This window comes from Somniosus microcephalus, chromosome 5 (genome assembly GCF_052327205.1).
Source record: "Somniosus microcephalus isolate GS21.2 chromosome 5, FLI_Smic_1.0, whole genome shotgun sequence".
Taxonomy (NCBI): domain Eukaryota; kingdom Metazoa; phylum Chordata; class Chondrichthyes; order Squaliformes; family Somniosidae; genus Somniosus; species Somniosus microcephalus.
The window spans coordinates 57,699,381-57,713,441 of NC_140991.1; the positions used below are offsets into that span (position 1 = coordinate 57,699,381).

At 41.4% G+C, this 14,061-nt stretch overlaps 1 protein-coding gene across 3 annotated transcripts in view; it reads left to right on the forward strand.

Annotated features, from left to right (window-relative positions):
• The window catches only part of LOC147117052 (enhancer of polycomb homolog 1-like), a 245,519-nt gene that overhangs the window by 196,740 nt on the left and 34,718 nt on the right, over nucleotides 1-14,061 (forward strand). For all 3 annotated transcript variants that reach the window (XM_085987654.1, XM_085987652.1, XM_085987651.1), the window contains 4 exons: nucleotides 7,751-7,899; nucleotides 9,821-9,980; nucleotides 10,453-10,629; nucleotides 11,923-12,012. In XM_085987654.1, the coding sequence (XP_085843780.1) occupies nucleotides 7,751-7,899; nucleotides 9,821-9,980; nucleotides 10,453-10,629; nucleotides 11,923-12,012 (576 nt within the window). The remainder of the gene's footprint in view (nucleotides 1-7,750; nucleotides 7,900-9,820; nucleotides 9,981-10,452; nucleotides 10,630-11,922; nucleotides 12,013-14,061) is intronic.

Genomic DNA, 14,061 nt, shown 5'->3' on the forward strand with positions numbered 1-14,061 from the left:
GGCTTTCATTGCTAGGGGGATAGAATATAAAAATAGGGAGGTATTGCTTCAGTTGTACAAGGTATTGGTGAGACCGCACCTGGAATACTGCATACAGTTTTGGTGTCCATACTTAAGAAAAGACATACTTGCTCTCGAGTCAGTACAAGGAAGGTTCACTCGGTTAATCCCGGGGATGGACATATGAGGAGAGGTTGAGTAGATTGGGACTCTACTCATTGGAGTTCAGAAGAATGAGAGGCGATCTTATTGAAACATATAAGATTGTGAAGGGGTTGGATCGGGTGGATGCGGGGAGGATGTTCCCGATGATGGGTGAAACTAGAACTAGGGGGCATAGTCTTAGAATAAGGGGCTGCTCTTTCAAAACTGAGATGAGGAGGAACTATTTCACTCAGAGGGTGGTAGGTCCATGGAATATGCTGCCCCAAAAAGCTGTAGAAGCTACATCATTACATAAATTTAAAACAGAAATAGACAGTTTCCTAGAAGTAAAGGGAATTAAGGGTTACGGGGAGCAGGCAGGAATTTGGACATGAGTCTAGGTTCGGATCGGTCATGGCCCTGTGGGTAGCGGAGCGGGCCCAGGGGCCGTGTAGCCTGATCCTGCTCCTATTTCGTGTCTAATTCTGTTAGATTCAGGAGATGGTTCTGTGATAGTGGATTGGCGGTTAGGATCAGATCAGCCATGATCTTATTGAATGGCGGAGCAGGCTCGAGGGGCCGATTGGCCTACTCCTATTTCTTATGTTCTTATTACCCTCAACTGGCAGTACTGTACTTAATCAAGCATCTTCCACCATCCATTTAACACAACATTCTGTAGGTGAGTACCCAATTACTGTATACTGCATATTTCTTGATTTTTTAATTTTTCTTTGTTTAAAAATAGCCTCGGTAGATAACCCTCTCTGTCATCCGGAATTTTTGATCAACCGGCAACACGCCGGTCCCGTCTGTGCCGGATACCAAAGAGCTTCCTGTAGAGTGTTGTATGGGACATTTGCCCTATTGCTTTTAATAAACCTTACAATAAATTTTTAAATTTCAAACTTCTTTTAGTTAGGGATGGAGGTTAATATTAATAGCTGCTTATTGATAGCTCTTTTCATTTTTTAAATTACACATTTGTAGATATTCATGAGATGCTCCATTATTTTATTAAGAGTGGAGCAAAATAAAATTCAGTGTCAATTTATCATATCATTAATTACACTAATCAAAACACATCATTATTGATTACAAGAAATACTGGTTTGAAAGATGCTAAATGAGTTAATAGAAACATAGAAGATAGGAGCAGGAGTAGGCCATTCGGCCCTTCGAGCCTGCTCCGCCATTCAACGAGATCATGGCTGATCATCCAACCCCTAGCACCCGGTCCCTACACCGACAGCCATCCCACCCAAGCCCTATCCCCGTAACCCCACGTATTTAATACCCCCTAACACTAAGGGCCAATTTTTATCATGGCCAATCAACCTAACCCGCACATCTTTGGACTGTGGGAGGAAACCGGAGCACCCGGAGGAAACCCACGCTATAGAAGAAAATCAAAGCTCATGGTTTTAGTTATATCTTGTATAAATATATTTTCTTTTAAACTAATACATTCCTCAATTTATACAAATTCCTTTCACTGGAATCCAGATAAGAGTAAATACCAGAAAAGTTTTATTTACAAATAAAAGCTATTATCAAATATTGATGTAATAGCTTCATAATTTACACAAACTACAGTGCCAGAATTTTAAGTGTTTAATGCATTCTGTTGTGTTCCAGGAATAATTTTTTTCCAATCATTGTTGCGATCCAAATTATGATTCAATATGATTACATTTTTAGAGGTTCTCTTAAAGTAGAGGCTCATCTATAGTACACATTTTTAAGTTGATGCAAAATTATTTTTACATTTGCATTGATAATTATGTACTAGAACTTAGAATCCAATCCCAGAGATTTTACTCATATCAAATGGAAGTAAATGTTAAGCTTTTAAAATGTTAGCAAGGAGTCATTTAATAAATGTAATCGACATTTGGGTGCCAGTGAACTGAGCTGTCTGCTTGCACGCAGATGCAGAGAGCGATGCAAAGCTGGGAGAATGATTGCAAGGCACCTATGTTTTGAGGGCTGTCCAGTGTTTCCCCAATTTTGAAGGGAAGCCTTGGAATGTACAAGAAAATAGTGAATGCCAAACTCTGGAACCTTTGAATATTTCACCGTGGAAGCGGAATTGATCTGGAAACTAGAGCAGAATTGTTTATTTCTGAGAGTGGTAAATATGATCTTGTGGCCATTACAGAAACATGGCTGCAGGGTGACAATGCCTGGGAATTAAACATACCAGGTTATTTAACGATCAGGAAGGACAGGCAGGAAGGAAGGGGAGGTGGGGTGGCTATGTTAATAAAGGAAGGAATCACTGTAATACAGAGAAATGATATTGGGTCAAAAGATCAGGATAATGAAACAGTTTGGGTGGAGATAAGGAGTAATGAGGGGAAAAAAACACTAGTGGGCGTAGTCTATAGGCCTCCGAACAGTTGCAACTCGGTTGAACGGAGTATCAATCAGGAAATAGTTGAGGCTTGTAATAAGGGAACATCTATAATTATGGGGGATTTTAACTATCATATTAACTGGACAAATCAAATTGGGCAGGGCTGCCTTGAGGATGAGTTCATTGAGTGTATTAGGGATGGGTTTCTTGAGCAGTATGTAACTGAACCGACCAGGGGGCAAGCAACCTTAGACCTGATCCTGTGTAACAAGACAGGATTAATTAAAAATGTCCTAGTAAAGGATCCCCTTGGAATGAGTGACCATAACATGGTTGAATTCCATGTTCAATTAGAGGGTGAGGAGGTTGTATCTCAAACAAGCGTGCTAAGCTTGAATAAAGGAGATTATGAAGGTATGAGAGCAGAATTGAGCAAAGTGGATTGGGAAAATAGATTAAAGGGTAAGACGATACATGATCAGTGGTGTACATTTAAGGAGTTATTTTACAACTTCCAAAAAAAGTATATTCCACTGAGAAGAAAAGGGTGTAAAAGAAAAGACAGCCATCCGTGGCTAAGTAAAGAAATTAAGGATAGTATTGGACTAAAAACAAGGGCATATAAGGTAGCCAAATCTAGTGGGAGGATAGAGGATTGGGAAAACTTTAAAAGACAGCAAAAAATAACAAAAAGATTGATTAGGAAAGGGAAGATAGATTATGAAAGTAAATTAGCAAAAAATATAAAAACAGACAGTAAGAGTTTTTATAGTTATATAAAAAGAAAAAGGGTGGCTAAAGTAAATGTTGGTCCCTTAGAGGATGAGACCGGGAAATTAATGGTGGGAAATATGGAAATGGCAAAAACACTGAATATTTTGTATCAGTCTTTACAGTAGAGGACACTAAGAATATCCCAACACTGGACAAGCAGGAGGCTATAGGGGGGGAGGAGATAAACACGATCAAAATCACTAAGGAAGTGGTACTCGGTAAAATAATGGGACTCAAGGCGGATAAATCGCCTGGACCTGATGGCTTACATCCAAGGGTCTTGAGGGAAGTGGCGGTAGGGATTGTGGATGCATTGGTAATAATCTTCCAAAACTCCCGGGACTCGGCAAAGGTCCCAGCAGACTGGAAAACTGCTAATGTAACACCCTTATTTAAAAAGGGCAGAAGACAGAAGGCTGGAAACTATAGACCGGTTAGCCTAACATCTGTGGTAGGTAAAATTTTGGAGTCCATTATTAAGGAGACAGTAACAGGACATTTGGATAATCATAGTTTAATAAGACAAAGTCAGCATGGTTTTATGAAGGGGAAGTCATGTTTGACAAATTTGCTGGAGTTCTTTGAGGAAGTAACATACAGGGTGGATAAAGGTGAACCAGTGGACGTAGTGTATTTAGACTTCCAAAAGGCATTTGACAAGGTGCCACACAAAAGATTATTGCTTAAGATAAAAAAATCACGGGATTGGGGGTAATATTCTGGCATGGATAGAGGATTGGCTATCTAACAGAAGGCAGAGAGTTGGGATAAATGGTTCATTCTCAGACTGGCAATCAGTAACTAGTGGTGTTCCACAGGGGTCAGTGCTGGGTCCCCAACTCTTTACAATCTATATTAACGATTTGGAGGAGGGGACCGAGTGTAACATATCAAAGTTTGCAGATGATACTAAGATGGGAGGGAAAGTAGTGAGAGAGGAGGACATAAAAAACCTGCAAGGGGCCATAGACAGGCTAAGTAAGTGGGCAGAGACTTGGCAGATGGAATACAATACTGGAAAGTGTGAGGTTATGCACTTTGGCAGGAAAAATCGTAGAGCAAGTTATTATCTTAATGGCAAGAAACTGGAAAGTACTGAAGTACAAAGGGATCTGGGGGTCCTGGTGCACGAAACTCAAAAGGTTAGTATGCAGGTGCAGCAAGTGATTAAGAAGGCCAATGGAATGTTGGCTTTCATTGCTAGGGGGATAGAATATAAAAATAGGGAGGTATTGCTTCAGTTGTACAAGGTATTGGTGAGACCGCACCTGGAATACTGCATACAGTTTTGGTGTCCATACTTAAGAAAAGACATACTTGCTCTCGAGTCAGTACAAAGAAGGTTCACTCGGTTAATCCCGGGGATGAGGGGATGGACATATGAGGAGAGGTTGAGTAGATTGGGACTCTACTCATTGGAGTTCAGAAGAATGAGAGGCGATCTTATTGAAACATATAAGATTGTGAAGGGGTTGGATCGGGTGGATGCGGGGAGGATGTTCCAGATGATGGGTGAAACTAGAACTAGGGGGCATAGTCTTAGAATAAGGGGCTGCTCTTTCAAAACTGAGATGAGGAGGAACTACTTCACTCAGAGGGTGGTAGGTCCATGGAATATGCTGCCCCAAAAAGCTGTCGAAGCTTCATTACATAAATTTAAAACAGAAATAGACAGTTTCCTAGAAGAAAAGGTAATTAAGGGTTACGGGGAGCGGGCAGGAATTTGGACATGAGTTTAGGTGCGGATCGGTCATGGCCCTGTGGGTAGCGGAGCGGGCCCAGGGGCCGTGTAGCCTGATCCTGCTCCTGTTTCGAGTGTCTAATTCTGTTAGATTCCGGAGATAGTCCTGTCATAGTGGATTGGCGGTTAGGATCAGATCAGCCATGATCTTATTGAATGGCGGAGCAGGCTCGAGGGGCCAATTGGCCTACTCCTGCTCCTATTTCTTATGTTCTTAAATAGCTAGTTTTGGAGGCCTTGAAGCCTAGAGTGCTGCGGTTTGCTTTTTCTTTTAAATTCTCATGAGCATTTTTATATATTTATATACTATATTCAATATTGTCTTGCTGTTAGATATCACTAGGTGTGGAAACACTACTTATTATGAAGGAAGAATGCCAGTGGAACTGAGATCTGGTATGGAATGCAGTGGAGGAAAGCATTTTGAATTGAAGGAATGTAACCCTAATAGGCTGCAAACCTCCTGGTGTTCTGGGTCTTTGAGGGAATGGTCAGAAGGTTTATAAGTAAATTTGGATATGTTGTAACTGGGGAGGAAGCTTTTTTTTTAATAATGTATTTCCTATGTTTTAATTGCCCATCTTCTCCCTCATATTCTGTGATCTCTTATCTGACTACAAGGAGCTGTGCAAGAGCAACCAAAGTTGTCATGCGTACTGATTTTTTTTCCTCCTTCCCGTTTTGAGAATTATTAAAATATTACGGCCTAGAACTTCACTATGGCCCCGCCAGCTGGCTAACGGCCAAAAGTTAGCGCTGGGCGCGGAGCCATGTGCGACCGTCCGATATTCACTTTTTGTGCCCCAAGTCGGAACCGGACGCTATTCCAGGGTGTGCACACCCCCACTTGGGGCGCTGAAAGTGAATTTCTGCGCTGTAGGCCCCGCTGCGCCACCCGCTGCGGAGCGGCAGGCTGCGGTACTGCAGGCCTCCTCCTCTTAAGGGGGAGGTGCCTGCAACAGCGAGATCGCTGCTGGATTGTGCCGGCAAATGAGCCCGGCACCACGGAGAAGTGCCGGGCTCGCGGAAAGCGGCCGGCAATGCCGCGGGGTGGGGGGGTGGGTGGAGGAGGCCGGGGAAGGAGGTGCGGGCAGGCGGCCGCCGAAAAAGCGGCCGGCCGCACCTCCACCTTAAAGCGCCCCAGTAGCGCAGCAGTACGGCCCCGTTTTTCAATCGCTGTTTGCGGCCGCTGCAGAAGAGGCGGCCGCAACTAAATATGGGGTTTGGGCCGGAAGCGGGGCGGAACCGGGGCACTGTGCACACCGATGACGTCATCGGTGTCGGCGCAGCGCTACCAGCTGCCGCCGCCATTACCGCAGCGCTGAATATCAGCGCACCCTCTTACACTGGCGCAGAAACCCTATTTGGGCGGTAACTGGGCGCAATGCCCACTGAATTTCTAGCCCTACAACTTCGAGTAGCTTTTCATTTTCTTTAGTTACTTAATGTCTTCACATAAAACTTGGATATGTAGATGTATGATTGACTGAGAAGTAGAGATGTATTTATACAGGCAAATTAGTCAACGTTTACATAAGAACATAAGAAGTAGGAGCAGGAGTAGGCCATACAGCCCCTCGGGCCTGCTCCGCCATTCAATAGGATCATGGCTGATCCGAATCGAGACTCACGTCCACTTCCCTGCCCTCTCCCCGTAACCCCTAATTCCCTTATCTGCTAGGAAACTGTCTATCTCCATTTTAAATTTATTTAATGTTGCAGCTTCCACAGCGCTCTGGGGTAGCAAATTCCATAGATTTACTAACCTCTGAGTGAAGAAGTTTCTCCTCATCTCAGTTTTGAAAGCGCAGCCCCTTATTCTTAGATTATGCCCCCTAGTTCTAGTCTCACCCATCAGTGGAAACATCCTCCCCGCATCCACCCGATCAAGGCCCCTCACAATCTTATATGTTTCGATAAGATCGCCTCTCATTCTTCTGAACTCCAATGAGTAGAGTCCCAACCTACTCAACCTTTCCTCATACGTCAACCCCCTCATCTCCGGAATCAACCGAGTGAACCTTCTCTGAACCGCCTCGAGAGCAAGTATATCTTTTCTTAAATATGGAAACCAAAACTGCACGCAGCATTCCAGGTGTGGCCTCACCAATACCCTGTATAACTGCAGCAAGACTTCCCTGTTTTTATACTCCATCCCCCTTGCAATAAAAGCCAAGATTCCATTGGCCTTCCTGATTACCTGCTGCACGTGCATACTAACTTTTTGTGTTTCATGCACCAGGACCCCCAGATCCCTTTGTACTGTAGCACTTTGCAGTTTCTCTCCATTTAAATAATAACTTGCTCTTTGATTTTTTCTGCCAAAGTGCATAACCTCACACTTTCCAACATTATGTTGCATCTGCCAAATCTCTGCCCACTCACTTAGCCTGTCTATGTCCTTTTGCAGGTTTTTTATGTCATCCTCACTCATTGCTTTCCCTCCCATCTTTGTATCGTCGGCAAACTTGGATATGTTGCACTCGGTCCCTTCCTCCAAATCGTTAATATAGATTGTAAAGAGCAACCAATGGCTATAGAAGTGGGTTGATAGTATTGTTGCAAATGTTTGTGTTTCCCTACAAAAAGTTAACTCGTGTATGTAGTTACATGTAATGTGATTCTGTTCCTGCTTGGCAAATTAAGTGTTGACTGTAATTGATGTTGTATTTGTTCTACTAGTCCCTTAATGAAGCAATGAACAAAATGGAGCTTTTTAAAATTTCCTACAGAATCGTAAAAATGATGAAGCTTCATATGAAAAGATGCTGAAGTTGCGAAGGGATCTGAGTCGAGCTGTAACTATCTTGGAGATGATAAAACGAAGAGAGAAAAGCAAAAGAGAGCTGCTGCATCTAACTTTGGAAATTGTAGAAAAAAGGTAAATGTATAAACAATATTCTCTAAAATGTGTTCATTTTTTTATATATATATTAATGGTATAGTGTGAAGACGTTTCAAGCTAATTTTGAAAAGCTTGCATATTGCCTGTTTTAATTGAGGAGATGGCTCTTAAAAGTACTTGAGTAGTCTACCTTAAATTTATGTATGCAAGAAATCTTTTTATAGTTTAAATCTGCAAGCTGTATATGGTAATGTACGGAGAGAGTATTCTAGTGTGAAGGGTTTATTCCATGTTGGTATTATGCTGAAAATGTTGGCATACTTCTGTTGAAATGTATCACTGACTTGCCCTCAGTTACATTCCTGTTTTTTGCTGTTAACAGACGTTTCTATAACTGATCTCTTCTGGTGCTGCTCATGGACAAAAACATTAATTTTGTTTTGACTTCCTGTAAACTGTATGTGCTGGCCATCTATCTTCTTTCTGTCTTTCTCTTTTACACTTAATCTTTGTGTTTTTGTATCTCTCTCCAACTCCTATTCTTCTTCTCTCTATCCTCCTCTCTGCCTCTGTTTTTCTTTATGCTCTCTTGTTCACTCATTCCCTACCTCCATGTAAAATTGAATCTACATATTCTAAACAAAAGGAAGTGAGAATGTCTGAGAGGGAGTTGGTTGTCTGACTTTAGAGCAGGATACAGGAAACTTTGGTTTATCCGGAGGTTAACTGTCCGGAATGCTCGAACCACCGGCAAAATTCAGGAGTCGGTTCAGTAAGTTTTTTTTCTTTTCGTTGCTTTTTTTTCACTAATCAGGCTCTGCAAGGTCTAGCTAAAGCTGTTGCTTAGCTACAGAGACGCTTGCAAGCTACGGCTGACTGTTTAGAAGCTGTTGCTAAGCAACAGGGTTTGTTGCTAGATACGGAGCTCAAAAGCTTCCGTATGTTTTAACATTAGCGCTGGTTTGTCCGGCAGTTTTGATGGGACGGCAACAGCTCGGTCCCGTCGATGCCGGATATCTCAAAGTTTCCTGTAATGGGAATTGTTTACCATGTGGCCAAGATACCTTCTGCTAACCGTCATTACCACAGACCATTCACAAAATGCTTACCAGAGATGAAACTGAAAGCCAACCTCATTTAAAGCTATTGATGATGTGTTTTGCTTACTCAATTCATTTGTGTTCTGTCTGCCTGGAGATGCATTTCAGTTATCTTTACATTCATATATAAAATTTCAATATACAGGAAACTCTCTTTTTACCGGCACCTAATTAACCGGAAATCTCTCTTAACCGGCAAAATTCAGGAGTAGGTTCAGGCAAGTTTTACTTCATATTAATGACTGTGTAACCGGGGTTCCTGGATCTGTGGCCGTGTAACCGGGGTTCCTGCACCTGTTGCCATGCAACAGGGACGCCTGGTGCTGTGGCCATGTACGGGGCTCTCGTACCTTAGTAAGTATACCTCTCTGTAATCCAGACTTTTTGTTCAACCGGCAGCACGTCGGTGCCGGATAAAAAAGAGTTTCCGTAATTTATTTTTATTATAATTTGTGTTAAAATACCACATCTATAAAGTCAACAAGTGGACTGGGTAACCCATTGATATTAACAATATTAGTTGGAGCAATCCAAGGATTTAATCTCTCAACGAATGATAAAAGGAGTATGTGGAATCTACAATTATAATAATGCTTTAAAGCCACAAAGCTCCATTTTCTGCCTTGCTCTCTTGTATCTTTTTCCACGTCTGCACTCCCAGAAAAGGCTTGCACTTTGAAGTTTCATTGCCTCTTGCTGACAAAGCTGCCTTTTGTTAATTCATTTTATTCTAGGTCGACACAGTATGGTTTCGTTATAGAATTGATGGTATTGTGCTTTACGCTATGCTTTGTGTCCCAGACCAAAGTAAGCATGTGACTGTAATTTGACTGAAATTATGTCCTTTACAATCTTAGGCACAGCCTGGGTGACTTCAGTGGAGAGATTTTGTCAGAGGTCATGGCACAGCGGCAGCATGTGAAGCCTACCTACACAGTGCCCATCATTCCAATATCTAATAGCAATCAGTTTAAACATCAAGAGTTTATGGAGTTTAAAGAATTTAAAGTTAATAAGGTGAGAATTTGGTCACTTAATAACCAAACAAATATAATGTTTAGTACAGGTCAGGATAACTTTTTTTAAAAGGACAAGCAACGCACTTAAGATAATCTCCATTGGGATCTAGTGCCATCTGTCAGTGTAGTCCAGTTCAGATCAGTGGTAAGAATTTGCAGTTGTGTGGCTAAATCTAGCACTGAATATTAATAGATTTAAGTTAACAGAATAGTTTGCCATTCAATCCGTTTGCTTTTCTGTCTGTGTACTAACTTAGTGGAGATGCAGCATTTCTTTAAATATTAGAATCGCCACATTATTTGCAAAGTCATTTAGAATATTTGTGTATGCATATTTGAAGAGTAATTGCAAAACAGGATCTTTGAGTTCTACCGTATTTATATTGATGATTAAAACCATTTGTAACGATCATACACTGGCAGTTACATTGTAGTATATAAATGTTTCTTCTATGCTAATTGTGTTGCAGCAAGAGAATGTGGAGATTATACGACCCAAGAGGAAGTATGAGAAGAAAAAACACAAAGTCTTACAACCAACTACTGCTGCACCTCAGCAGACAAGCCCTGCTGCACTGCCAGTCTTTAATGCAAAGGACATAAACCAGTATGACTTTCCCAGCTCTGATGAAGAGCCCTTCTCACAGGTCTGTATCATGCTTCGTTAATGAAATTAGTCGGAGGCCAATTTTGTTCTCTAGTTCAGTAATAAACTACACTCCATGCAATTGAAACTGGATGTGCAGATGTAATTCGATACCCATTTTAAAGTCATACATTCGGTCCTTATTTTTACACATTCTTGTGTCTGAATTTATAAAGGAAACTGTCTTATGTAAAAGCGTCGCACTATAATTATACCCTCCCATCAGTGGTAGTGCGGCAGTGCATCCACTGGTGGGAAGGTAATTATAAAGTGACAAGTTTGCATAGTTGACCTTCATTATAAATCTGGATACAGGAATTGCTCGGAGACGCAAGATTAAAAAAAAATATATTATAAATCAATCTCCCATGAGTCACGCAAGGAATCGAGACTAAGTGCAGTCCTCGGATCAAGCAGGTGAGGGATAATTGGACCAGGAGGACTGCAGCGCTTGAGGTCAAAAGATGCTGGTATGGCGGAAAGTTTCAGTGTGGGGTGGAGGGTTAGGTAGATCACAGACCACAGGGGAAGATAAAGGAGAGTTATGGGGAAAGTAGAGCACAGTTAGAACAGAAGTGTGTAGAGCAGGGTTAGCCTGGGGCGGTGGAGGGTAGAGTGGGATTAAAGGCCGGGAAGGAAGGTAAAGCTGCGTTAGAGGGAGGGACGAGAGGGGAAAGTAGGGCATGGTTAAAGGCTGTGGGGAGGGAGAAATTACAGCATAGTTAGAGGGCAGAGCAGAGTTAGAGGCCTAGGGGGGTGGGTCCAGGAAAAGAATTGGATGTCAGAATGGGGCTGGAGCCGAGAGTTACAATGACTCCGGTATGGTAAGCCTGGCAATAGAAAAGCTGGGGGCAGTGGGAATTGGGATAGGGGGCAGAGAAGGAGGTATGGGGGAGGAGGGAGAGGGCAGAGAAGTGTGTATTAATTAGGGAAGCGGAAGGGTGGGGTGGAAGATTATGGAATAATACCCGAGAGGGAAAGACAAAAATGCTCCTGAAAATATTGGTAAATGTACCACAACTTCAGTATGATTTATTAAGGGGGAGATGGATGTCAACTGGTGAAGTCAATACAAACAACGCAGGCTTATTAGTCCAAAGCCTACCAGTGGGGCATAATGGAAGGCACCTGAAAACAGGGCATTCAGTGACTAAGAGCTGACCAGAGGCGGACTGCAAAGGGCTACAGTAAGTCAGCGCAAATGTGCAGGGAAGACGTACACCATACTCGGGAGAACAAGAGTCCTTTGGAAAGAAATTGCAACCTTACGCTTTCTGTCTTTCTTTTGCTGAAGGTCCATTCTGCATCCTCCGAAGCAGAGGAAGAGAATGATCCAGATGGTCCTTTTGCTTTCCGAAGGAAAGCAGGATGTCAGTACTATTCTGTAAGTGCCAAAAATTAGATGCTGTCAAGGGTAGATCTTTGTTTAAAGGTAATTTCCATATTGTCTTTGTTTTGCTTGGGACGTAATCATGATCAAATTATTCATTTGTGGTTATGTTTAATTGACTGAATTGATAACAACTACGGCATGTAGTGTAAATTTCCTCGGACTCTTCAATTAGCTTTTTGTGGTCTGCATAGTCTTTAAATTGTTTCAGTGCCATAGTACAATATTTTTCCTTTCTTTCAGACAGCACATTAGAAGTAGTACCAGTCTACTGATTCTAGGCTGGATTGTTGAGCCAAATCAGATTGGGCATGCGCACCAAGTTTTATACAATCCCCTCTTAAAATATAACTCCCAAAATTAATGTCTCTGTCAAGCCTTAATGTAATAAAGTGTTATCAACTGGTAATCGTGGGCTGAACTACCATTAAATGAAAACCCTGGTGTTGATGCTAACTTATTAATCAAACAATCTTCATATAATAATACTTGGGTAATTGTAGTGTAGATTTGTCCAGATGTGGGCATTCATAATCTACATTTGCAAAGTTCATCCATACTGCGATCCACACAGTAACTGAGTACAGCTTAAAAATGAATTCCTATTGATACATGGGAAACAAATAGTAGTGCAAAGTTATTAAATGTTACCATTTTATATTCTGTCTATTCTTCATGCTTTAATTACTGTGCTGTAGTGTAAATAACCTGACCTAAAGTGATCTGGCATGATGTCTGTTGGAAGCAGGTAAACCGGGCAAATAGGTTAACACAGATCAGTCAGCATTAAGTGATTTGCATTGTACATTAGTCCTGCACATGTAAACAAAGTTCTGTGGGGTTTTTTAATAGTTCAGTAAAATTGCTTCAATCTATAAAATATTTCTTCACGTCCTTGTAGTCCTAATTCTCCTGAAGTCCAGCAAGCTTTACATGTTTAGAATTCAGTAGACCTAACCTATATGGGAAATGTTCAAGTTAAAATACCCCCTATTTCTATATGATTTGTGGATGTTGGAAGTTTTTAAATATCTAATCTGAAGGTATAACAGTTGCCATGTTAAACAATGATAAGGAATAAAGAACTTGGATTTTAAATAGTGCATTGCAACTCCTCAAGACATTCAAAAGTGCTTCAAAACCAATGGACCTTTTGAGCTGTAGTGACGGCTACGTAGGCAAATGTGGCAGCCAATTTGCACACAGCAAGGTCCCACAAACAACAAATTGATAAATGACCAGTTAATCTGTTTTAGTGATGTTGGTTGAGAAATAAATGTTGGCCAGGACACTGGGAGCATTCCCCTGTTCTTTGAAATGTGCCATAGGACCTTTTACATCCACCTGAACAGATGGAGCCTCAATTTAATGCATCATCTGAAGGTTGGCGCCTCTGACAATGCAACACACTCTCAGTGCTTCATTGACGTGTTTCCTTAGATTATGTGCTCAAGCTCTGCGATAAGGCTTCAATCTGCAACCTGACTGGATGGGAATGCTCCCACTGAACCATGCTGGCACTTGACCTCAAATGTGCCTGCCTGTAAATCTGACTTTTTTCCTCCTTTTTAATATTGAATTTTCATTTTCACACAATTGGTGAAGATTCCTAGTGACTTGGGCAATAATTGTTATGTGAGCCACTCCTTTTCTGCAGAAAAGGATCTTCCGCTCAAGCCAATAAAAAGAAGAGAATCTATGTATAAATGTTGCATCTGGTGCATGTTTTCTCCATTACCCTTCGGCATGATGCCTAAAATGCAAGTCTTTATGCAAATTTCTGTCGCGATGAGCTGAAATTATTACAATTCATAAAATGGCTATAAATTACATTTGAACAAGTAGGGAGCATACCAATCATTAAACAGAATGAAAATTGTGAAATTCAAACTAACTACGAATCAATGATGGACGGTTAGCAGCACCTACCCATTTTTTTTTTTTTTTATTTAAACAGAAGCAAACCAATCATATCACTCATTATTTGTTGTGACTATTTTAGGCTACCAATTTGAGTTCCCCATGATGTGTAAGATTTTCTGT